Source organism: Athene cunicularia (genome assembly GCF_003259725.1).
Source record: "Athene cunicularia isolate RWA chromosome 1 unlocalized genomic scaffold, athCun1 chr1_part1, whole genome shotgun sequence".
In the NCBI taxonomy this organism is placed as follows: domain Eukaryota; kingdom Metazoa; phylum Chordata; class Aves; order Strigiformes; family Strigidae; genus Athene; species Athene cunicularia.
The window spans coordinates 94,241,951-94,266,760 of NW_020799091.1; the positions used below are offsets into that span (position 1 = coordinate 94,241,951).

General features: G+C 46.3%; 1 protein-coding gene across 3 annotated transcripts in view; it reads right to left on the bottom strand.

Annotated features, from left to right (window-relative positions):
* The window catches only part of PDE9A (phosphodiesterase 9A), a 50,015-nt gene extending 25,862 nt beyond the window's left edge, over positions 1–24,153 (bottom strand). Inside the window, exons 1-6 of one of the 3 annotated variants that reach the window (XM_026845196.1) lie at positions 23,775–24,153; positions 11,503–11,573; positions 9,631–9,708; positions 8,606–8,649; positions 1,298–1,352; positions 399–469 (exon numbers count right to left, since the gene is read on the bottom strand). In XM_026845196.1, coding sequence (XP_026700997.1) covers positions 399–469; positions 1,298–1,352; positions 8,606–8,649; positions 9,631–9,708; positions 11,503–11,573; positions 23,775–23,843 — 388 coding nt within the window. In that variant the 5' untranslated portion in view covers positions 23,844–24,153. Of the gene's footprint in view, positions 1–398; positions 470–1,297; positions 1,353–2,996; positions 3,145–8,605; positions 8,650–9,630; positions 9,709–11,502; positions 11,574–23,774 lie in introns of those variants that run through there. The other 2 variants (XM_026845232.1, XM_026845224.1) reach the window with 2 other exon arrangements.
* Positions 24,154–24,810: the final 657 nt, after the last annotated feature.

Genomic DNA, 24,810 nt, shown 5'->3' on the forward strand with positions numbered 1-24,810 from the left:
TAAGAGACAGTGGGAGGGCAGGCTGGGGGGCTTGGGGAGGCGGGCGGTGGAGACATGGTAGCAGGGGGATGTGGGTCTGGGCCCAAAGCTTGGCGGAGTACTTGATGGCCCCTCGAAGGGGCGGCCGGGAGGCGCTCCAGATGCCCACAACAGCAGGCGTCCCTCCCTGGCCTCGCCCCGCTGGTGGGTGCCACCGTGACCACGGGCTCCCACCTTCCCCGCGCCTCATCCTGGGCTGGCCTGAAGCCTTTCGGGCTCAAGGCCAGACAAATTGCTAGCGATTGGAGAAAGCATAGGGGCTGTGAGCCGTGGGACAGAGGGGGACACAATGAGGGCAGCGAGGTCGGGGGTTTCTGAGTCACCGGTTCCCACTGAGATATGAATAAAGGGACACTCACATTCAACCTTTTTCTCCAGCATTGCCAAGTGATTAGCTACTTCCGTTTTCAGCTCATTGATTTTAAAAACCCTGAAAAGAAAACCCTCATGTATTAATGTTATACATTTAGTGCCGTACCTACCCTAGGTTCAAAGGACTTTGGCTAGAAAAGTCTATATTTTTTCAGAGGATTGATCTGTCCAACTGCGGTTGCCACAAGGAAAAGAAAATTTTCCATGGAAATGCTAAACTTTGAGCAGAAAATACACCCGGGTTTCATTTTCAGAAAAATTAACAACGAATGATTTTGTTATGGCCCTGGGAATGTACCGTGGCTCTGCAACACTTGCTCACCCCCCCTCTCCCGACAGTGACTTGTTATTGTATCCCCTAGGGAAGCAAAGTTAAATTGATAATGTTTCGCCTAAGAGCAGCATCTTGGTGTCTGCACACTCTGAGACCCTCTTCCTTTTGAGTTATGCTGGTGATTTGCTGAGCTGCGGTAGCATTGTAGTGAAACCAGCTGGAATAAAATAAGCAGCTCTACAGATGTTGAGAAATCCTCTTCAAGGAGAGACACGTTTTGGGGATAAAGGGAAAAATGGAACACATCAGATGATTAGACTTTTCAATGAAGAAGCATTTCTTTTGCTTCCTAAGAGGGCAGGAGCACAATAAGAACATTTATAATTACTACTTGATCTCCTTTTTAGATCAAAGATAATCACCCAAATTGCTTTTGGTTTAAGCTACTGCATTGCTGTCAGCAGGAAATAACATGTGTACCAGGTCTAAATTTGTCAGGAAGAGTGGGATTTGAAAGAGATTTTAAATGCCCCTCTGTATCTTGTGAAAATTTCACTTCAGGCTGATAAAAGAAATAGCATTTTAAATTAATAATGATTTTCAGCTTCTTACCTTGAGAACTGCTCAGCAATTTGTCCCAATAAATTCTGGAACAATTCTTCTTTCTCTGAAAAAAATAGGAGGGAGACATAACAGAAAATGACAGAGGAAAGAAGACACTCTCAACCCCCCCGCAAAGTAGCATCCTCAGACTTCCAGCATTTAGCCATAAAGTCATTCTGGTCCTTTGAACAGTGACAGCATTTGGGAATGACATCTCGTGTCACCTGCCTTTCTCTGCCTGCAGATTACAGTCAAGTTTTCTCAGAAGATTTTTTTGGGGGTGCTGGGTGTCTGAGAGGTGGCTTGTTTTAAGGCAGCACTCTCTGGAAAGGAGACCCCTTTCACATTTCTTTTGTGGAACACCCAGAACTGCTGTCCGCTTTTGAGAGGTCTGGCTCACGAGGACTGCCTCTACACCAGAAGCACACAGTGCCAGAGTGCCCGCAAAAAATGCAACAACTTATGAACACAAGAAAACCCGGCTGGCTTTTCAGATTTACACTGGGACATTATCCCGGAGACCAATTTTTTGGTGCAAATTCATAAGGATTGTACGGCTAAGCACAAACTTCAGGCAAACATGAGATGGCAAAGTGGCTGCCATTGCAGAATGAGGTCTGCCCTTCCTGGTTCATGGGATGGACACAACAGGGCACAAGTTTCCCAAACCCTTTTCCCTTGAGAACATAACTTGGACAGAGCCGCCGTGGGGATCCCGCCGGGATCCCATTGCTGCCTGCACTGCTGTGGCAGTGGCTGCGCTAGGTGCGCTCGTGCCGGTAGCTCCCCACCTCCCACTGCCAACTCCAGCGCTCGGGAGCTTCAGCTGGCTCGGGACAGAGCCTGAAGAAGCCCCAGCCCCTTCCCAAGACCATCACAGGACTGCAATCACTAATGAAGGGACAAACAAACAAGTCCTTAAAACAAGCTTTTGGGGGACAGTACCCTTTAGGAAGGAAGAAGTACAATAGCACTGTTTTCCCACCGTTCAGTCTGTCCACACTGTGTTCACACAGACAGGGGAAGCATAAATCACCTTTATTGAGCTGTGAGCTGCTGTTTCAAGATTGCTCCCACTTTCCCCCACCACCTAATTTAAACTGCACTGTGCTGCAGCCTTTCTCATGCCTGCAATGTGGATGTACTCTTGGTTTCTCATGCTCAAGGAGTGGAAACATTTCATGCTCTCATATACACACACCACAGATTACAGAACACCCATTTATACCCTACATAGAAATACCCTGATGGCATTTCTGAAGCTACTTCTTGCACTTGCCTGAGGGAGCCCAATGCCTCATGAATGCAATCATCCAGGCAAAACACAGAAATACAGTCCAGCATTTACACCATATTTCTAAATAATAGCTCTGGTACCTGTTGAAAGGATTTGCAATTGCTCAGGTATTAGAGCTGTCAGGAATACTTGTCAAGAGCGTTCACTTTGCTGGTCAAAACAATCTGGCTGTTAACCCCATGTCTCTAAATTGGAGCAAGCACTCTGTGCTCTGAAAATCTCAGATCTAATTCTCTCTTTTTCTTTTTTTTTTTTTTTTTTTTTTCCCGTGATCCGACTCCCGGTGGAGCAGCTAGCAGAGAAAATGAAGAGATTAGTTCTTTCACAGAGACCCATTTTTCAGTTTTCTCACAAAATTAATTGGAAACAAAGTAAATACTGCATCCTATTCAAGACAGGAGGAAAGCTTACCGTACGCAGCACCTGGGATGGTAACCGAGTCCAACAGTGAAAATAAGCAGAGAAACCCGTGTCCTCTCACTTCGATGCTGCGCAGCCCTCTGACAGTGGCTGTAGCATGCCAGAGACTGACAAGTTCCCTATAAACACGGTTCCAGTAAAAAAAACCACACCAATCTTACTTTCACTCCCTCCCCCTGTCAAAACTCACTTGGAGTACTAGGACATTCTCATCCAGGGAACAGTCAGCTGCAATCTGATGTTTATGGATGTAATAAAAGACTTTCAAAACGAAGATGTATGTTTTTATAACCCTAGGGTGCAGTAAAGATATATGACTAAGAGTGGCAGTTCGTCTCATCTTAAAGAGACAAAGATCCATTTCTTTACCTCGTTCCTTTCTGAGGGGAAGACCTCTTAACCCCTGATTCTGAAGAAAACGAGACATCGTACCAACATCATTTAGACTCACTTGTCCACTTACTTATAAAACAAGGAAGGCTAGGTGTCCCTTTTCCCCCTTCATTACTCTCTTATTTTTTTATACCTCTGGGCAAGGCTGATACCCCAGGTGCAGGCAGCTACCTTTTCCCTCAGTTGCTTCATTTGTTTTGCTGCAATTCCCTCTGTGAAAAGGAAATCCTACTTCATGTAGCATGGGCAGCTGCAATCTCTGCACCCTGCAGAGGGTCACCAGCTCCTGCGTACAACAACCCAAAAGCCAACAGCAACCCTCTTCTCAGCTCACTTCCTGCTGGCACTGTGAATGTGCAACGTTTGCAAATGCAGGTGTTCAGAAAGTCAGATTTTTGCACAATAGGCAGGGTGTATTAGAGCTGACAAATGAAAATTAGGAAAAAAAAAACACCTCCAGAAGATGCTACAATAACATATTGCTGGACAGGGGACAGGCCAGCTCAGGTCTCCCCAGGCTTCCCATGGCTCATTCCCATGCTCACTGAGGGCACAGGGACTTTGGCTCCTTGCCCACAGGCCCCTGCCAAGCTCAGCAGGGAGCTTGGCCTGGGCATCACGGAGCAAGGAGCCATTTTGCCCTCCCTCCCAGCAGCCCTGTCTCCAGCAGGTCTGGTCAGAAAGCAAGTGCCGGGGAATATGGCAGCAGCACTTTTTCCTGTGACTCCCGCCGCGGACAGATCGGAGGGCTGGCAGCAAGCGCACACCTTTCCTGCCAGACAGGGACTAGGTACGCGCTGGGGCAGCTCAGGTTACGCGTGCACTGACACAGATGGCCTATAACCCACTGGCATGCACCCTCTGCTCCACACCGCCCTGCTCGGCAGTGACTTTTCCTCGCCCATCTTACCCACTGGGATCACAACCAGGGAGCCACTTCCATCCTCCTGCACTCCCCAGCTCCCCTCACTATCCTGCCAGCCTCAACGAGGTGCAAGCAGAAGTGTGTGGGGTTGTGGGGGTGGGTTGGTTCCCCCCTCATCTTTTCTGCTGTGGCCAAGCAAGGCTGGGAGAACGTGGGCGTCTGCCTTTCCCTGCCAGGCTGATGAATTCCTGCTACACAGTGCCTTTCTCAACAGTGCTTGTGCCTCTGGCTCAGGCTCCTGTCTGTATTTCACTGTTTCACTGGTTTGTCTGGATCTGGGCAGTCAGAGGAATTTTAAGAAAAAATCAGGTGGACAAAAGCCTCAGGAAGGGGTGTGCTTCAAGCCCAATCCCTCATCCATGAATCACATTAAATCGAGCACCAAATTCAGTTGACAACTCAGGTTAATTTGGGCTGTCGCATGCAAGTCCCTGCTGAGGTGAGTAATCCTGAAGCAGTGGGCCCCATCCTGATACACACGTCCATGTGGGATGCATGTAAAGAGCAGCAGGTGGGAGAGGGACTTTTCTCTCACAGTCTCTGCCTCTTCACTCTTGCCTTAGCTGCAAGCGTGAATATGCCCCCAAAAGGAGAAGAGAGAGATCCCAGAATAAGATTTAGACACAGTGACAAACTTCTGTCGCTTTACCGATAGCAATCTGCACAAGATGTTGTGTATTTAATCGTTCAGGGGGAAAAAGCAGTCCCCACGGATCTCTGGTGCAATTGGTGGGCTCAGCAGTCGGCAAGGCAGGGTTAGCACTGGCTCAGACACGGGCCTTGGCAGCTACACAGGTCTTGGATGAGCCAGGTCCCCTGCTGCAAGACGATGTCCCTGGGGAGAGACCCTGGGCTTTCCTCTGTGCAAGTGCTAAGTAGTATTGTGAGCTGAAAAGGCAAATAACTGAATGGCAAGTGAAGCGGGAGGAGAAGGCACTGCCTACAGCCTCACCCTGGCCAAGCAGCTCCAATGCGTGCTGGCAGGGTTCCCTGGCGCTGAGGCTGCTGAGCAAGGAGTGGCAGGTGGCGAGTTCTCTCCACGTGCTGGCCTCCATCCCAACCAAGCACTGCTCTCTTTGGGTTTCCTCACCCATTTACCCAGGGATGAGAGGATGCTTGTGTTTAAGGACTCACCAGAACAAGCTAGTTACAGAGGTGCAGAGAGAACTGGGGCTGAGCTTGGCACATCTTATATTCTTTCAGGTCACATCCCTGGTGAGATCTTCACGGGCTTGTTCAGGCACCCGTGTGTTTTGCTGCCCTAACTTTGTAGCGATAGGAAAGCCCCTGTACATGTTCCCCCGCACACTGCCTCATACAGGACCATGGTGGATCAGGCTCACTTGAGCTTCACAATAACTCCTTTCTCTGCACTATCAGCAACGTAACAGACTTCAATTTTATTTCTCAAGAGTGTGCTGCTAGTAGGATTTGTTATTTAATTGGCATCTCTGGCAATATTGCAGAGTTCCTGAACCCTACTAATTACAGCCACAACACATCATCGGTTTGTGAGTTTTGAGTCTGTTCTTGCGCAGACCGCAGCCTTTCTGCCTCCAGGAGGGAGAAGATGCCCATTTGATGGGCTTAGGTCTTTAAACACCCCAGAGAGAAGGAAAGGGTTTGAGAGAAGGCACTGGGGGTTTGATGCTCTTCTTGGATGGCCATGCGCCTTCTGGTCTGGGGCCACAGGAGGAGGGACAGCACGTGATGCAACGGCCCCACAGGCTCAGGGCCAGCCAGCTGGGCTCCAGCCTTTGCCTTGCAGACAGTTGACCCCGCAGTGATACGGCAAATGCCGTTGCATCCAACAGACACTCACTGGAATAATAATTTTTTTAATTCCAACCCTCTCCCATGCCTATGGCCAGGAAATGAAGAGTTTCTTAGCAGGACTCTGGTGGATATCTCCTCTGCTGGATAAAAGCCACTGCTTATATTTTCCTCCCAAAGGATTGTATTTTCCAGTCCCACCTTTTGCAGTTTTTGTTCCACCGAAGTGTGCGTCATTCTTTTCCAGCTGCCTGGGAAACTGCTGAAAAGAGGTGCATTACCTCCCACTGTCATGAAAATTGGGGTGACCCCTTTTTTGGCATGCATTTGGATGACTTGCTCTGGGAAGCGGAATCACGCAGGCAGAGTTGTTTAAGAAGTGAGTACTAGAATGGAGCTGTTTTTTTTCTTTTAATGAAGAGGAACAATTTCCCACTCTGTTTATTCTTCCTACTCTCAGCAAAATGTCAGGAATGCTTAGGATTAATGACAACCCATGTGAAAGAGAAACAGATACCAAGGAACATTAGTTCCATCACACTCGGTTCAACTTTCCTCCTCTTTCCATAGCAGACTCTGTCTTATGCTTTGGCAAACTACCACTAGAAATTTTCTTGCCCTTTTCAGCTTAGATCTTTGGAAATCTTTGTTTTATAAAATGCAGGGAGGGAAAAGAGACCTTGCTGACACAGTGAGCTGCACTCTGCACAAAGCAGAGCCATGTTCTGTCAGCTGGGGTGAAAAATGAGGGCCCTGGGAGAATGTGTAAATTCATACATGGTCTTATAACAATATACAGTTAGTGTCATGTTAGGAAAAAAGGATAGGTTTTTCTAGAAGGCCCTTCAATCAGCTTCCCAGCTGGTTTAACACGGTGGCATTCCCCCATGGAGCCTCGCTGCCACCATGTACTTGTCTTTCTCTCTCTTGGGGCAAATGGCTATTGGCTACCCATGCCAGCTGGTACACAGAGACACATGCTCCAGTTAAGACCCCACATTTTCTGATCTGATCATGCAAACAGTGTACTCTTGGACCAGAAGAGTGATGCTGTTCTGGCAGAGTTTGTTACAATAAGGAAATAGTTTAGGAGACAGCTTCTTTCCCTTAGCAGTCAACGTGCATCCCTCGGCTTTGACTACCTCCTTCTGGCAGCAGCGGCAGTCACTGACATGGAGCCTGTTTATGGCTAGTAACAAATCTTACTGTGAGAAAGTTCTTCCCTGTTTCCTAGAGTCTTTCTTCTTTTTGCTGTCCATTCCCCTTTGCTCTCTGCATACACAAAGTCCTCACCGTTACCTCACCAGCCCCCTGCAGATCCTCCTATACTGCCTTCTGTGCCCTTTTCCTACGGATGCCTCTGCCGCAGCAGATGTGGGTACCTCAGAGGGTGGCTTTGGTTCCCTGCTCCTCCTCACCTAAAAAAAGAGTGCTGTGAGACACTATGTTTTCTTGCATAATACAGGAGCCTAAGCAAGAAGAGGTGGGACCTGCAATTAGCATTAACAAGAAGATGTGGTGGGACCAGCAGAACTGCCTTGCCCCTGTCCCAAGAGCCTCACCCATTCCTGCAAACTACTTTTTCCAGCCCCAGACTTTCTGGCTCCCCCCTGCTTTTTATGTGCACTTTGTGTTTCCAAGATAATCTCAACTTCTTGCCCTATCTTCCCATTTTACTGCTCCAGACTGTGTCCCCAGCTGACATCTCCTTTCCTCCTGCAGCTCCTCCCTACAGCTCTACAGTGTACAGGCTAGGGCTACTGCTCAGGCTGCCTTAGAGTAAGTGGCAGGAGATATTGTAGTTGAACAGATGCGAGAGATGGTGAGCCAGATGCTCTACAGGAATTGCCCCAGGCAAATGCTCTGGTCCAGTGTCTGAGAACTGGCCTGAGCATGACACTGGCAGGCAAAGAGAAATGGTACAACTGCCACTTCAGTCCTGTCTGTGGAGCACAACAGCGCTGCACACTGGGGAATGTGTTCCAGAGGTGCTTTCATCTAGGCCTTCTTTAATCTTGTCAGGTGTATTTAAATATTTATTACACTTAGAGCTACTATGCCCACAACAGAAATTATGCTCTCTCCTCAGCCATTTGGAAATAACATGGCGTTCAAATGTTGTGCTCAGCTTTCCAGCAGAGCCTTGCTGGGAGATACACAAGTTTAACAAAACACTGCAGGACAGGCTTTGAAACACAGTCTGCATTGCCTGAAAAAAAACACTGCTCCAAGCAAGACTTACCCCATGAGATCAGTGGTGCTGAGCCAGACCAGAGCTAAGCACTGTGAAAGTCCCCTGGACTCAAGCCATTCCACCTCACCCTCAAATACTTTGAAACTTGGGGACATTTTTAACTTTCCTCCAGAACATTGTGACCAGACACTTCTTATTTTGCCACAGCTACAACCCCAACAGCATCAGCTTTCTTGTATCACAGCCACGTAATTTCCACATGCAAATGTTTGCAAATTCAGCTTTAATAAATGCAATTCAAAAGGGTCATTTTACCTGAGAGCTGCCCAGAGGCAACAGGTATCACTTTGTATGGAGACCTGGAAGAGTTAAAGAAGTTTAATGTTAGCAACACTCAGAAATCAGTTTGTATTCCAAATCCATATTCCCTGAGAAGTAGGAAGAAGTATCTGAATAAGTATCTGAATGTATTCTAAATTCTCTTAAAACCTGTTAAATATGGAACAGGCACTTTTTATGAACACACAACCCTCTGATTCACTACTAAACTAGAGGCAAAGAGATCTTTCTTGTGCTCTATGGTCATGCAACGAACATGGTAAAAAAGCCTCCTCTCTGGCAAGCCTAGATAGCTTGTGGACTGAGATGGTGAGTAAATTCTGTAGGTCAGAAGGGAGCTCCCGTGGCGGGGATCATCTTTTTGCTGCTCTGTGTTTGCACATTGTCCAGTGCAGCAGATCTCTCCCAGTTGTTGGGGTTCCATCACGTGGTGTCAGTGAGAGCAATGCCAGTGATGTGATGATGAAATACGCAATGAAGTAAACAACAGCAGAAGTAACTGCAAGCAGTCAGAGTGAAACTAAAAGTGCCATGTTGAACAAGCAACAAGAAGCCAAAGAGAAAAAGGGAAAAAGATTTGGAGGTGGGAAGGGCCAAAGCCAGCGTGACAGAGCAGAGACCTAACCTCATCAAAGACTTCGACTTCCCTTTGCAAGTAATGCTGTGGTTGTGTCCTAGCAGAGCAACAAAGGAGCGGGGGAACAAAGGAGCTGTGAGCCTTGACAGCAAACTGGGTGGGATGGGAACAGATATTCTACATTAAATGCTTAAAAGTGGTATTTTTTTCCTCAGACAATTACTCCTCCTTTAATAACAACTAAAAATCTTCAAAACCAGTAGGCATTAGTGTTATAAACCAGCATGCAATTCTTACTGTCATCTCCCTCCCTCCCAGGGAGTTGCTCACCTCCTGCTGCACACAAAAGGCATCTGCAGGCAACCACCACCCCTTCCCTTGGGCTTGGCTGTATTTTTGAAGAACAGGTTGCAGCAAAACTTACCTCTCTGAGTTTGCAGGCATTGTCGGATCAATGGATACCATACAGTTGTCTGCCGTCAAAAGGGAGATTGTTGTGTTCCTGAAAACCATGTTTCAAAGAGGTTTATTTCACCTAGAAATGCTGGCTGAAATTCTGTGCTGCTGCATACAGTGCCTATATAGCCGTCTTCTCTCCTGCAGCACTCCTGGCCTGGCCTGGCACTTTCTTGGACACATTCTACCTTTATGCAGAAAGGGTCAAAGCACAGGACAGGGTAGGCTTGATGCTTCACTCATTTCAATTACCAGAGATGGTTCTGGCAAAATGTTAAGTGTGATCATCTTTGCTCTCAGAGCAGACTTTTCTCCCTGATAACTCATGTATTCTGTTGACTCATCAACTAATCATTGCTGTTAAAAGCAATGTTTTGTGATACATTGACTCGGCAGCAACGTATTGACTCAGACTATACAAATGACTACCCATGCTGTGAATGTCTTGAAATTATTTAATTACTCTTTTACCAAAACAAACAAAGCAAAGTCTAGCTGAATATGGGGGTCTTTTTTTTTTTTTTTTTTTTTAGGCTCAGATGTAAACCTTGGATTACTTCAGGTCCAGGAGCCTGATTGAAATACACAGTTCTTTGGAAGTCATCTGATGAAAATAAAATGCCAAATATGCAATGAACACCCTGATCATGGATCACTAAAACTGCTAAACAAAGTTTCCTGGGTGACAGAGCAGAAGTATTTGACATCACAGGCAAATGAGAGTTATTAACCTCTCTAATGTCAAATGGGAGGAAATAGCTTGGATAAACATCAAAGGGCATTAATTCTGTCCAGCAGTTTATGCAAATTCTGAGTCAATATAGACAATTTTATTTTTCAATTTCCAGAGCTGGAGTTATGCAATAAATCCATGATTAAAGGATTGGGATATTTTTTTTTTCCTGTGCTTTTTCTGTATTGTAAACCTGATGTGCAAAGGTAAAGACTATGGGTTATTGCATGCTGCTGTGCATCTGGCCTGTGCTGCTCAAGGTCTGTATGCAGACAGCAGATGCCCCCTTCCAGACGTGACTAAGGGGCTTCCCTCCCCCTGCACGGCCACCCCGGACAGGCAGTGCAGAAGTGGCTGGGTCCCACCCTCCACCATGCACCGGCCTCCCCCACCCCAACACACACCTACACCTGACCCTGCATCCCTATCAACACAGAGATTTAAGTTGGATGCTGCTGTTGAAGGTAAGAGAAACAAACAAACCCTTACAGGAAATGACAGCAGGAGACATGCATGGCCTTTGCAGGACAACATAAATGAGGAAATACTTGGCCTGAGCAATGGATTTGGGGATATTTATATTCTATAAAATGGTTCTGCTAGGGTACTTTGTGTTTGACTATCCCATACCTCAGATTAGCTTAAACAGTATCGAAATAGAAAGCTTATCACCTAGTGGCAATACTTCTCATTGGTCCCAGATTTTTCCCTAAAAAACAAGTTCTAAACATATGGTTGTGTTTCACTCAATATGGGCAAAAATGTAGTGCTGCGATATAACTGGTAGGCACACACAACCTGTGTGCACTCAGGGCTGGGCTTCTGAACTTGCTTTTATTTTTTTAGACTGTATCTCTCTGTTCTGCTCTATTCCACTTTGTTCCTCAGGCGCAGCCGACACTGATGTAGCTCAACGCCTGCCAGAGCTTCGTGCACATTTCCAGCTGGTGCTCTCTGGATTGCCCCAGTTTCTTCTTCCAATATACTGGAACAAGAGAGAAGCCTGAAAAGCACGTAAATTATTCACTTGGGGCCTGTCTTTAAATCGTCCCCAGAAGTAAAGGAACAAAAGTGAAATGAATGTCACAAATGAAAAGGGAGACCTACCTTGGTAACCCTGTTGCAATACAGAAGAGGTCCATAATATCTTTGGAGTTGCAGTATTTACTAAAGATCACCTTCCAAATTGAACAGCAGCAGGGGGAAAAAAAATGAAGACAAAGAAAAGAAAGGACAGTCAGTTCCCAGTGAGATATGAACTCTATTCAGGCGTGAACTAGGCTAATTTTAAGGCTCATCCTACCATTTCAATTATCTGATTTGACTTGTGAGCTGGAGTATTTCTCCACTCTTGTTTAATATCTGTGTCTTTTTCAATAAAGCAAGCAAGCTCTGGAGACCTAATCGCACTGTTCAGAAGTAGAGCAATAACGTATGTGAATTTAGAGCAAAAGGTTTCTCATAGCGCAGTATTGCTGCACGATGATAACAACTGCAAATTTAAGGATGTAAGAGACCAGATTTAGGAATAAACCAGCCCAGATTTGGGGAGGTCCTTGGATGGTATAAAAAGGCACTGCTTTTTGGACTACACCAACTTAAGCTAGGTTTAAGCTGATCAGATGTTGTTTTCTTCCCAGTTGTGCCAAATTTTCTGCTGAATATCAGCCTGTATCATTCTTGCTGTTAGGTCAGAGCTTGGATATTGAATTACAAAATTTGCCACTGTTACCTTCCCATGCTCCCAAACACCTCTTCATGCCCTTGCCCTTCCACACATGCCAGGCAGTCCCTATGCAGAGAAGACTGTTCGAGCAGCATATCTAGGAGACCAATGTCCCCTTGATCCTGTTGCGATACAGCCTTCAATGACACCATGCCGTGCCACGATTTTCCCCAAGACTCCTGTGTCCACCAGGACATGTGGGTGATCCTGCTCCCTGGTTGAGAACCAATTCTGCAGCTGGGGTTGGGGGCCAGAATGCCTCTCTGTGTGCCTTTGATTGACTATGCTGGAGGCTTTGAACCTGCCATGGAAATAAAATACCTCCCTGCAGTCAGATCTGTCTCTTCTCAAATCCAGGAACAACAGTGAGCAGCAGGGCTGATTTTTCTGGGGACCACTGGTGTTAAAGGGGTGGCCACAGGCTGTGGGGAGCAGGGGGAGGTGGCGGTGGTGGTGTGGAGAGGGGCAACTTCCCTGGTCAGAGCTGGAGCTCACCTCCCTTACACCTCCCAAGAATGAATAGCCACAGAGCCTCTGGCTTCAAGATACGGCAGCTCAAGGGCGCTTGTGGAGATCTAATGGCAAAACTCAGGAGGAGCAGGAAAGTGATATTTTGCAGACGAGGTTTGAGGCACGGGGAGATCAAGGTCAAAATTATCTTCTCCTTGTGAGTGCCTTGCTGGAAACTCTAGTTTCCTCTCTCTGCAACCACCTGTAGCATCCCATATAGTCAGGCACAGTTTCTATTGCAGTCCATCATGGCCATGGGGGGTGTGCACGCCCACAGATCAGCCTTGAGGACGGTGACCCAGAAAATGAGGAACATGTCACCTGGAATGTCCTTCCAACGGTTTGTTTTCACATCCTTGCTTTGTGCTGCCAGGAGGAGGCAGGGGCTGCAGGCAGCGGGGGCTGCTGCTGCTCTCTCCCTATCGAGCAGGCCTTATGTGTTCAGAGGGACCAGGACCACGCAGGAAAAATAACATGTCATCATCTAATTAAAGATGCTTCTGAAGCGTGTAGGTGCCAGGAGTTGCTAAAGCCTGCAACTTCACTCTGGCAGCCTCGGCCTTCGAGTGTTTTATTTCCTAAATCATAGTAGTGTTGCAGCCACACGGTTTCTGTGTGCCTTTTCTAAGGTGCCTTTCAGACAGCAGGAGAAATCCCTCCCCCAGAGGTGTTGTGTGGTGCTGACCCAGACCTCTGCTGCGGCAACAGAGAGCCCGCAGGATGCTCTGCCAGCGAGGAGCTGCTAATGCCTGCCCACAGCTCAGGACATCACGAGCCTAAAGTATCAGGAGAGTTGGGACAACAGTGCAAGGTCTGGCCAGCCTGCTTGAGTCCTGTTGTGCCTGGGGTGCAACGCACCGGCACGCTAGCTGATGCTGAAGCAAGGCTTCAGACCTCAGTTTTCACTGGTGGTGAGGAGCCCTCCTACTCTTGAATGAAGCGTCGGGGGGGGGTTGTGGCAGAGAAAACAATATTGGTCACCTCAAGAGGTGGCTGTGGCCAATTCATGTGTACACACCCACCTTCCCTGTTTTCCACCCCAGATGAGGGTGCATCAGACAATACCTTTACTTTATAAAACATCCAGACACTTGATTGCTGAGTTAGTTAGTAAATGCTACTGGGGAAATGGGTGGGATTAATGCCCAGGTGTGTTTTAAAAGCCTATTTTGCCCAGTGATTGATCCTTGGTTATTAAAACACAGCTGCAATCAAAGCAATAATACATAGCCGGTTGAGTTTTCAGATAGGACTGAAGCCCTGCTCCTAGCAGAACACAGCATCCTAGTGGAGTGATAGCTGTTAAGATTGGCTGCCAGAGTGTTGGAGGATACAACTGGTACACGCAGTAACTGAGCAGATGATGTTAATTGTGGCTGAACAGAGGGTAAAAGCTTGTGATGTGCCAGAAGTGCTATTTCAGGTATTGAGGTTTCTTAGTCTGGAAATCAATTATTATTGACCAGGACAGATAAGAGAGAAAAAGATTAAAAAAAAAACCAAAAACAACAAAACATTAAAGGTAAGAAAGCCAGCCTGACTCATAGAAAGCAGCAGGAGCTTCCAATGCATTGAGAATTAATTTTAATGCTTTCTTCTACTCCATGTAATAGTCAAAGAGCGGGAAGCAAAACAAAGACTGTAGATACTAGATGATAAGCTATCTCCATACATGCTTTTTAGCTTTCCATACTTGGCATTTTTACTTAAGTTTGCTAAAAGTGGATTTGTGAATCACCCACTTCATTCTGATACTCATCTCAGGATGGTTGTCTTCAGCTGTTGGGGTTTTTTTTAATCAAAGAGTGTATGCTACTGAAGTTTTCTGCTGTTGCAACCTGCTGAGCTTTTCTGACAAACTTCCTTCTGTTCTAAAACAAAGCAGCCAGGCTTAGACATTTCCCAGCAATATGCAATTGTTCCTGTTATTGTCCACAAGTTTATGTTCCCAATAAAGTCGATGTCAGTTGTGCTGATGGAATGTGACTGGAATTTATTTTGGAGAGATGGGAGGACAATACTGTTTACTATTGATGGCTCCAGCACAGTATAGGAATCCTATTTGCCTAAAGTCCATTATCATTGCAGGGACATTAGCTATGTGAAGGCAATAGAGTGACACCTGGCTTGCAGCCATACTTCAGCCATCTGGAACACATGGTTTCTCCCTTGGCTGGGGAAGATGGTTGACCTGCAGCTTTGAGGATAGTTGACCCTGTTGGCACTAGGTGCAGAAGTGAGTCTCTTACACAGTCCTGTGAAGATGTCCTTGCTTGGGCAGATGTCCTGAAGTCACTGCTGTTCAACCTGGGTGTCCATGATGATACTTTCCTGGCACTATTTGTGAGTCTGATCCAGACCCACAGTCAGCACTGAGGAACTTCATCTCCCTTAACCTGTCTGAGCTGTCTCTAACCCATAGTCATTGTCTTGCTTAGGTCCCCGTTCCTATGCCAAGGTGGCAAGTCACTGCTGCGATGTGTCTTACAGCACCTCACTCCCTGCATTAACACCTGGTACTGGAAGATATCACTGCTTAGGACAGGACTGAGACGTTATGGAGCATAACAGAGGCCAAAGATGGGAGACAGGCAGTTTCTATAGCTGTGGCAGTGGGCAAAGATCATGTGTATATAGGGCACAGACAGGTTTCCCCGTAATATGTGTCAAAAAAGTGCATAGTCACACAAGTCAGCACAACCCGAAAAAGCCAGGGATGCAGCTTCTGTCACACCACTACAAGAAAGAGTGGACAATGGAACTCCAATATTGCCTGGTAGTATGAGAGTTTCCTTCAAGATCGGTCATCACATGGCACTCAGTTGCCAGTTTAATTTCTGAAAGCAAAGGCAGAGCCAAAATCATGTGTAAGCAGAGCGACAGTAGTGATACACCACATGGGAAAGGGAAAGAGAGGCCCCTGCTTCAGCTTGCAGATCGATGACTAAATTCCATGAAGAAAATCAGCCACATATAAGCCCTGTTAATTGCATTTCCCTTGGATTTCTGCCAGAAGGAGAATAATGTTTTCCTCAAAAGTGACGCAGCATCTGCAAACAATTCGTTTCCCATTTGAGAGTTAACATTATTTCATATTTCTGTCCTCGTTACTGTTAGCAAAATTCCTACCATGTGCAGAAAAAAAACAAACTAACCCCCAAAAAAACAACAGAAAATCTAGTCTTCTCTGAATGCTTAGCTTGATTATTTCAATGACTCTCCATCAAGACCAAGAAGCAGCCATTTGAATTAAGCGGGCAGTGTCTGTCTGCCTTGGAAAGTAATGTGAAGCAAAGTGGGGAAAAGCAGAATGAATAATAACTGAGGATTTTTGGAGTGGAAATAATATTTTGATGAAGCATGCAGTGACTGTGAAGTAGGACAGCATGACTCGATGGGGATGGCTGGTTCCTGGCCCAGAGCTCACTTCTGCGGGACTGACTTCTTTCCTGGAGACAGTTCTGCATTTTTTGAAACATCTTCTTCTGAAATAAGGGGCCGTTGTCTTAATCCATAGTATCCACCTCTGGTCTAGGACAAGGATTTAAAAACCCGTCTCAAAAAGAGCCCTGGTACTCTGTCTGGATTTCCCAGTCAGAGGAGAATTTCAATATTAAGGACTGTGATGGAGATATTACTAAGGGACCATTGTGTACATACTCTGCAACCCAGCAGTTTACAAATAATCACATTATATTTTGCTCTCAGATAGGATGGGTAAAAAACACAGCTTACAAATCCAATTTCTGTTCTATATTTGATCCTCCGAACAGCTAATCCTCTCTGTAAACAGCAAACCCCATCCAGAATGTTATCCTGTTCTGATCTGCTGTTGGGATTTGGGTTTTCTTCCAAGAAGTTAACTCACATTTGGTTGTTTTTTTTTTTACCCTAGTGAAATTCCTAAATAAATCATGCAGAAATATTTTCAAAGCCAGTGTACCCTCAGTTTCCAGTCCTGCTTCCTTTTGCTGGTCTCAGCCTGCTGTGTTCAAGACTTTTAGCACTTGGTAATGTCCTTTATTCAGCTCAGTGAGCAATGCTCAGAGTCAGGGCTGAAATTGTGGAGTTGAAACATCTAAAATTATAATCTTTCACTAATGAGATTGGAGGAAAGTGTGTCAGAAAAGAGTCGGGTAAAACTCAGTTATGTATCTTGCATGGACTGTGAAAATTGTTGCTGCTTCTGTAAGAGCAGCTTTCATGGAGGATTTCTGAATTTCTAAGTCAGAAGGCTGATGTGAAATTTTTCTCTGGTGCTCTTTGTCGTGCATATCAAAATGAAGCAGGATCCAGAATATTTGGATACTACTTTGTAGAAATCACTGGAAGGAATACGTATTTCTAAATGTGTAAGCAAATAGGTCTTCCTCAAAAAATAGCAATAAATGACCTATCAGTCATAGTTCCCAATATCCAACAGAACCGTTACCTAGAATCCAGGTTTCTCATTCTTTGACTTCAGATACAAGCATAGCATGAGCCCAACTATATCCAAACTGTCTCTTTTTTATTTCTCTCACTAATTAACGGTTGATATTTGGAAAACCACTCCATTTATCTGCGCTTCAAATGCTAGGCAGTATTAAAAATAGTATGCCAGATTTGCCATCTGTTTGATGCAGTAGGAGTTTCTCTAAGAGAAGAACCGAAAATAAGTGTGTGTGCATGTGCATGTGTGGGGAAGAAAACATGAGAGCCCTCAGCTGAGCAAAAATTAAAGCTCGCCAGAGCTCTTCAAACACCACTTCTGTTAGAGGATGAGGAGCGTGCTAGATGTCTTTACTTCCAACTGCCAGAGCTGTGCAGTCCTGCTGATTCACACTTACCTTCGGGCAGTGACGCAGCCTGACAACGTTCATTTCAACGCGACGCATCAGTGAAATGTACGGGTGGGATTTGTCTGACGTAACTTTAACCATCTACAAGTTCAGCAATTCATGCATGTCGCTCTGCCAGACTCCCTCTCTTGCCAACAGAGAAAGAAGACAACTTCCAGAGGGTGTATCAGCCCACACGTCTCCAAAACCCAGTTTAAGATGGGCTGAATCATCCTCTGGAGATACCACCCACCTCCCCAGTGACTACAGAGGAACCTGCATGACTAACTTGGAGCTGTCATCACTAACTTTTAGCTGGCTACAGTTAATGGTTAAGTGAGGTGAATCCGCTAGTTTCCTAATTAGATACATTACCCTAAAATAAGAAACAGGAGCTGCCAGACAGGGCTGATGTATCAGGATCCCAAGGCACATGGCAATATGATAAGTTGCAATTCCCATCCTTATAACACCCCTGAACAGAGAGCCATGGGAAAAAGAGATTTTTTTTTCTTTTCAGGAAAGAAAAAACATCTATGATACAGTCATACATGTGTCACCCAGGGTAATCTTGGACGTCCATTGAGAGAAACAGCATGGCAGAGGTTGTCTCTTTCACTACGAGCAAGGAAGGATCTCATTACTTTTTAGTCATTGGGGCTCACAGAAGAGGCAAGGTTACATTAAAGACAGACTTGTGCAACCTGCTGACCATACTAAGGAACATATTGCTAATATTCAGTCTTTCAATACTAATGATTAATGGCAGAATATAACCAGGAACCAGCAAGGCTGATTGTGAGAGGCTGTGCTGAAAGTTTATTTTTTGCAGCAGACATAAAAGTATTTCAACCTTTGACAAATAACACAAATGTCTATATTCTGGCTTTTCTTAACATAAAAAGTGCACACATTCTCTGCTAATGGAGTTCTAAGTGCAATTAACCCCGTAGCACATTAATGCATTAGGCTTGAAATGTTTTGTAAAATGGATAATGAGGATGCTTTAGCACCAAATGTCCTTACTAAATGTGAGTGAAGCTAGGCTGCTTGTTTCAAAACTACTCACATAATTAATGTCTGACATTACAACATGCTTGATAATATAGGACTGTTAGAAGGGTAATGTTAATTTAACAGAGTAAGGAAAAGCAGGTATATGGTGAAAGGACAGTGAAAGACCAATGTGCAGCTGTAGAAGTTCACCAGAAAGGTGCTAGAAACAAAGTGGTTTTGTCTTGTTTGTACTAAGCCTGAAGAGACGTATATGAGTAGCCTAAGTTGCTGTGGTTGGCTTGTCCGAATTCGTAGGTAACTCTAGCAGGAAAGTGTTAAACTTACATTTTGTCTCGGCTAACGTGAGTATAAACCATAATAACTATAATAGACCGCATGTGACTTTAGAGAGATAAAGAGCAGTAAACAAGCCTTTCAGGGTGATGGGTAAGGAAGAATTATGGAGCTGCGCTGGAATTACAGAGCTGTGCTGTGGTTATGGTTTGGACCCCTAAATGCTCTGAGGGAGTAGGAAAGGGAGAAGGAAAAGAGGGGGGAAGGAAAGAGAAGGAGGCTTAGGAGAAAGAGGCCTCAAGTATTTTTTTTAAAAGCATGGTTTTAAGCCATTTTTACTCTTTAAAATGTTTATGTGCTGTAATATGGTAGAGTTTTAGGAATCTGCTCTTCATTTCTTGCTGCTTTACAACAAGAACATCTAGCAGCTGCCTTGAATTCACTGGGCCCAGCTAAAATCAGAGAGTCAAGGTTAGCTAAGACCACTAGCCAGACTCAGGCTGTGCTATCTTCACTCTCCCTCACCCACAGAGATCTGCCAGCACTAAGAAAATGGCCTTGATCCCACAAAAATGTACTTATATCTCACCATGCTAAAGTGGGTTTTGTCCTCGCCTTGTTCATGCATGGGAAGAACCTGAGAACACCAACTAGGTAGTGTCCTCCGGAGGTGTCCACGTCCCAGATGCCCATGAATGCCCCCTCTACACACACACACACCGATGGTTGGGAGCTGAAAGGGTGTCCCTAAATCCTCAGTCCAAACAGACAAAGGATGGGGTCCATGGGCACTACAGAACACCCCTGCCCTGCTGCGCTGAGAAAGCCACTGGGATGCAAAAATATTTAATCGCCTTGAACTGATCATCATGCCATTACTTTTCTGCTGTGTTTTGTTTTTAATCTGAACCCAGTTTGGTGTGTTAAAAATAGCATGGTGAGCTTTGGAAAAATCTGTTGGGTTTGCTAGAGTCTAGGCATTTATACCACAGTTGCTGTTGCTCTAATTAAAAAGAGAAGCTCACATGACAGAAACGAGTCCCATGTGCTGACGTTTCAGTGCAACAACCACAGCACCAAAACACAGTCTTAGTGTTGTTCCATTCATTGTGGACCTTGGGCCAAGAGGAAAAATTGGCTGTGGATGGCTCAGTGTCCAGCTCCACAGGTCAGTACAGTAGACACCCAGAAATGTTGAACTCAGTACATTTCTTTGAGAAAAAAAGAGGTCATTTCTCTGTTTGGCATCCAGAATGACTCAGTAAACCAGCAAAATTACTCCAAAATTCTTTACTTGCTTTCTGAAGGGGAAGAAAATACCACCCTGAGTGATTTCATAGAATCCTTACAAAGGTGGTGGTCCTTTTCCTTTTTCCAGTTAGTTCAGGCTCTGTACCACTCTGACTTTCCATCCTTGTAACAAATATGATGTTGATTAAGACACTGGAAACAGAAATCCTCTTGAATTAAGCATTTTTTTTTTCTCAGAGGAACTCCCTACAGCTCTGTAAGCAAAGCCACTACCCTGTGACATTTGAAAATGAAAGCCATGAAGCCACCCACCTGGGAATAAGGCCACTGTCTGGTTCGGCTCTGCTAACATTTAAATCTCAAAGGTCAAAAGAAAAGGTTCCCTAGCAATTTCTTCATGGAAAAAAAAAAAATTGGGCATAAGCTGGGGAACATTTTCTTGCTGTTAGATTTTTAATTCAAAACAGACTTAATAGGAATTTTTCTTAAAAATGCAGCCAAAGGGTTAATAACATTATGAAGAAAATAAGACTCCTGATCCAACTTAGTTTGGTGCAGCAAACCTCACATTTCTGGTGGCAGGCTGGGGGTTTGGGTGCCTGATCCCATCTAGTGGCACTGCAGGAAACACAAGAAATCCCTGTCCACGGTGGTACTGCAGGTTCACCTTATCCTATATGAAACATGGCCACGGATACCTCCCCGTCCCATCGTCTTTTCCTTTGCCTGGCAGCAGACCATGCTGTGGCAGGCGTGGGACATGGATGTGTTTCACGGGTGTGCTGGCCACGCGTGCAAAGTGCAGAGGGAGGCATGTGTCCAAGCAAGCAGCTAACGAACTACCGCGTGTCTCTGAGTGAGAGCATCCTTTAAAAATAAATAAACTGAGCCATGCTTGTTTCCCCCAGGTGTGCATCCCCTTTACATAGGCACTGGATATGAAGCTTGTTACGCTGTAATTTCATTTTTCAATCAGTTCTGAGGACAAGTGACCTCTTTGAAGCTGGTTTGCCCAGAGCCCCTGTTCAGCACATGGATGTAAGGCCATGAAGCCTTTGATCTTCCCTCTCCCGCAGCCCCAGCACAGCTGTCCCCTCCATCTCCTGCTTCCCATTTGACCATACCTCCACCAGCTCGGTAGGTGGCTGCCCCATGGGAGACCTCCATCCCCTGCACCTTGGTCCGGACACAGCTACCAGCAGCCTGAAGCCTTTCCATGGTGGACACAGAAGCCACCCTTTGGGGGATCTTGAGCTCAGATGCCTGTGGGGTTACTGTGGTTGGTGTCTGCCGGCTTACCTTGTGTCCCTCCCAAGCAGAGCCCTTGTTGCCCCAGCATGGGGAGATGCTCAGTCAACTCTGCCTACTGGAAGAGAGCCTGTCCCTGCAGTCAGATTTGGCAAAGACAGATTTTTGCCTACCCATGCTTCTGAAAGATCAGTTTATAAAACTGTGACAAATGACTGGGAGCCTTTGAGGGTGCAGGTAGGGTGGGGACGAAGGGAAAGGGCAGGAGCCGAGGAGGTTATGGAGATGAGGTCTAGGCTTCCCCAGTGTGATGTAGGAGAGATGTAGTGCAGCACTGGCCTAGGCTCCCGTCTGCTCCCAGCACCCCACCGCCCTCCCACAGGAGGCTACTGGACTCCTGGGTGTTCACAGCACTGGCCTTCCAGGTATGGACCTCAGCCCTTCCTCTGGGACATGGTGGCCTTGGGTGTAGTCCTGCATTCAACCCCTGCTGATGGTGCCTCCTTTATTTCAGTGACTACTGAGAAGGGTTTCAAAGCCAGCCAACTCTCCTTCAGGGATTGCCACATCTCTTTTCCCTCCTGCTGTGCCCCTGTGGACCTGCCGACACACAAACCTACTTAACTTAATTCAACACTCCTGTCACGGAGCACTTTCTAGTGCTCATCTGCAACACACAGGTTCCCAGGAGAGGTGGCACACGGCTCTCTGAGCCTAGTTTGTCCCTTCATTTAACCCGATGCCGAAGCAATACAACTTCCAAAGTCAGTAGCATGGGTAGAAATTCAGGATGAGGCCATGAAAACACAAAATTACCTGTGAATAATTGCCATCACAACTAGCGCTATTGTAGGATGCCCAGTTCTACTGCATGACTCTGCGATGCCCAGCAAGCCTGTTGCAAGTTGGAGCTGAGCCCCTTCAAACTCTATAAGTGCTGTTATAACGAAGCTCATTACTGGGTTGACAAGTAGCTTAGCATTGATTTAATGAGTTCCCTTTAGAAGCCTCCAATACTGCATTCCTTGGAAGATTAAGGGTTGCTTTGTGGGTTTTTTTTTTTTTTTTTTTTTTTTTTTTTTTTTTTTAAACCAGCATAGATGACAGACAACGTGCTTTACCAAAATCTCTGGAAACACTCGCCACCCTTTCAAAATACCATAACATTTTCATACTGAACTGTAAAGGTGCCAGGGAGCTCCATACAAGCCTTGCTTCTGGAAGCCATCAGGCAACCAAATAATTGAACCCCGGCAAGAGAGAAGCGTCGTCTTTAGCTCAGCAGAGCCGGCACACTCCTGCCTGCCGGTACAGAGGAGCCTGCGTGGCAGAGGGACCACCGTCACATCTAAACCCTGAGATGGATGAAGAGGAGCAGCCTGCTCTGGGCAACCTGGTGCAGATTTGGATTCTCTGAGGTCTTTTTCCTGAGGACACGACTTTGTCAGTTGTGGTGGGTCTCCAGGGCAGTGGCAGAGGGGACCATAGGCAATGGAGGCGTGCACGGTGGGACGGGACTGTGAGTATCAGCTCTCCCTTTACCTCATTTCTGCAGTCACTCATACAGTAAAGGGGAGGGAAGGGAAAGGGTATCTAGCTTTGCTGTTTCTTTTTAAAGGAGAAACAAAAGGCGAGGCTGTGTGAAATGAAAATTTAGAGCAAGAAGACGAGAGAGATATTTGAATTTTGCAAGTCAGTTTTTTACTTGTTCTTGAGCCTCGCAGCAACTCTCTTACAAACAAAAAAAACAAAACAAAACAAAAAGCACTTGGTTTGTGGCCAAAGAATTGTTGACAAAAAGAAGAAAAGAAAATATTTGCAAAAATGCAGTGGCATTGTTTCTGTTTAAAAGCAGTGGGCTGTCAGCTTGACAGTGTGCGAGCTCTCCCTTTTAGTCAGAATGCATTTATCCAGCAGTTTTCTCTGTGCTGTGAACCGTAGTTAAGCAAACAAGGCAGGCTAATGAAAGTGAAAGTTTTAATTAACGTTTATCGCCATTTACGGAAAACTTGTCAAAAGTGGCGGGGACCCCTCAGCCCCCCGGCAATGCAGCGGCACACCCCATCGCACAACAGCCGGGCACCTGCCACCGTTCAGCTTGGTGGGAGGAAAATGCCCATCGTTAAACCCCCCAGGCAGGCAATCTCCAAATAACTCAGCCCACCGTGCTTCCCGGCTCCCACTTCTTGGGTGAAAACCTCTCCACAAGCAAAACTTTGTAAACACATCGCGACGCTACTCCGGGAGAGGAAGCCTGCACGGCTGCTAAACCGAAGATCCCCACACCGGCAGCGAGAGCTGGCAGCGCCCAGCCCTCCCCTGCTGCCAGCATCCCCTTCCCCTTTAAATAAACATCCGTGTACAAAGCAGAAACTGCTCAAGATCCCCCCCACTTCCCCTTAAAAAGAGATCTGAAGCCCCACGAATGCAAACACGCGTCTAACTCGCCTTCCAGAAACAGGTCGTGCAGCAAACGCAGCCCGCAGCCGCTGCTGCGTCCGGAGACACTACTTTGAGAAAAACGGCAAAAGTACCTTTTGAATTCTTCCATCAATATCCAAATAAATACACTTGGACCGGTAAGTTGAGGAGGCAGATCCCATCTTGCTACAGTTAGGCTTTCACTGGACTTTTGTTCCAGTGTCAAGCAGAGCAGAAAATAAGGTTTATCCTGCCAAGCCGAGCCACCGCTGCCTGACAGTTTGGTGTCCCTGCTCTTCTGTATCCCACTGTACTCTCATTCTGGGAAGGTCCCTCCTCTAACGTGCATGCATTTTGCTGTGCCTCTGTCTCTCTCTCTGCCACCTCCTTTTAGTTTTGCTTCCCTCCAAATCCAGCTGCCTCGGACAGGGAAAGACACAGGCTCTAGCTGCTGTCTGCAAGTGCCCTCTCGATTCCCATAGCAACAACCCCTCTTGGCTTTCGGGCTGAGAGCTACTGGGCATCCACACTGTAGCTCTGACCCCGGGGGCTGACCAGCTCCCGTAACACACAAGATCAAGTGGCACTTAGCACTTGAGGGGGCTGGGGAGAGGGCAAAAACCTCTTTCGTCCGGGTGGTGAGAGATGTCATTTGCTTTTATGCTGAAATAGGACCATAATTAATAATTAGTACCGACCCTTCTGGTGAGCTGTCTGCACCCTGCAAGCGGTGTGACAGGCTCCCAGCTGTGCCCTGTGATGGAGGTGTCCTTTCAAACACTTGCCACAGTCAGGGCTCAGATTGTCCCGGCTCAAACTCAGCAGCTTAATTTCCACATCCCTTCTGTTATCATTACAAGGACAGAAAGAAAAAAGCAGCAGCTGCTTTTTTTTTTTTTTTCCCTGTAAGCTCCAGAAGCATGAAGAAAGCATAAGCCCATACTCTCGCCCAACGCCATCCTTGCCACCCCCTGAGTAAAGGAATTTGTTATTTAAGGGAATGTGAAGTATCCTGGCAAAACCGTCTCCCATGGGAAGGCACAGCCGAAAACCGGGAGGGAGCAAAGCATTCGACAGCCGATTCTCTGAGCGGGTGCCAAATGCCATCTGCTGTGTGTCTGTGCTGTGCTGCAGTGCCTGTGGGGAGCT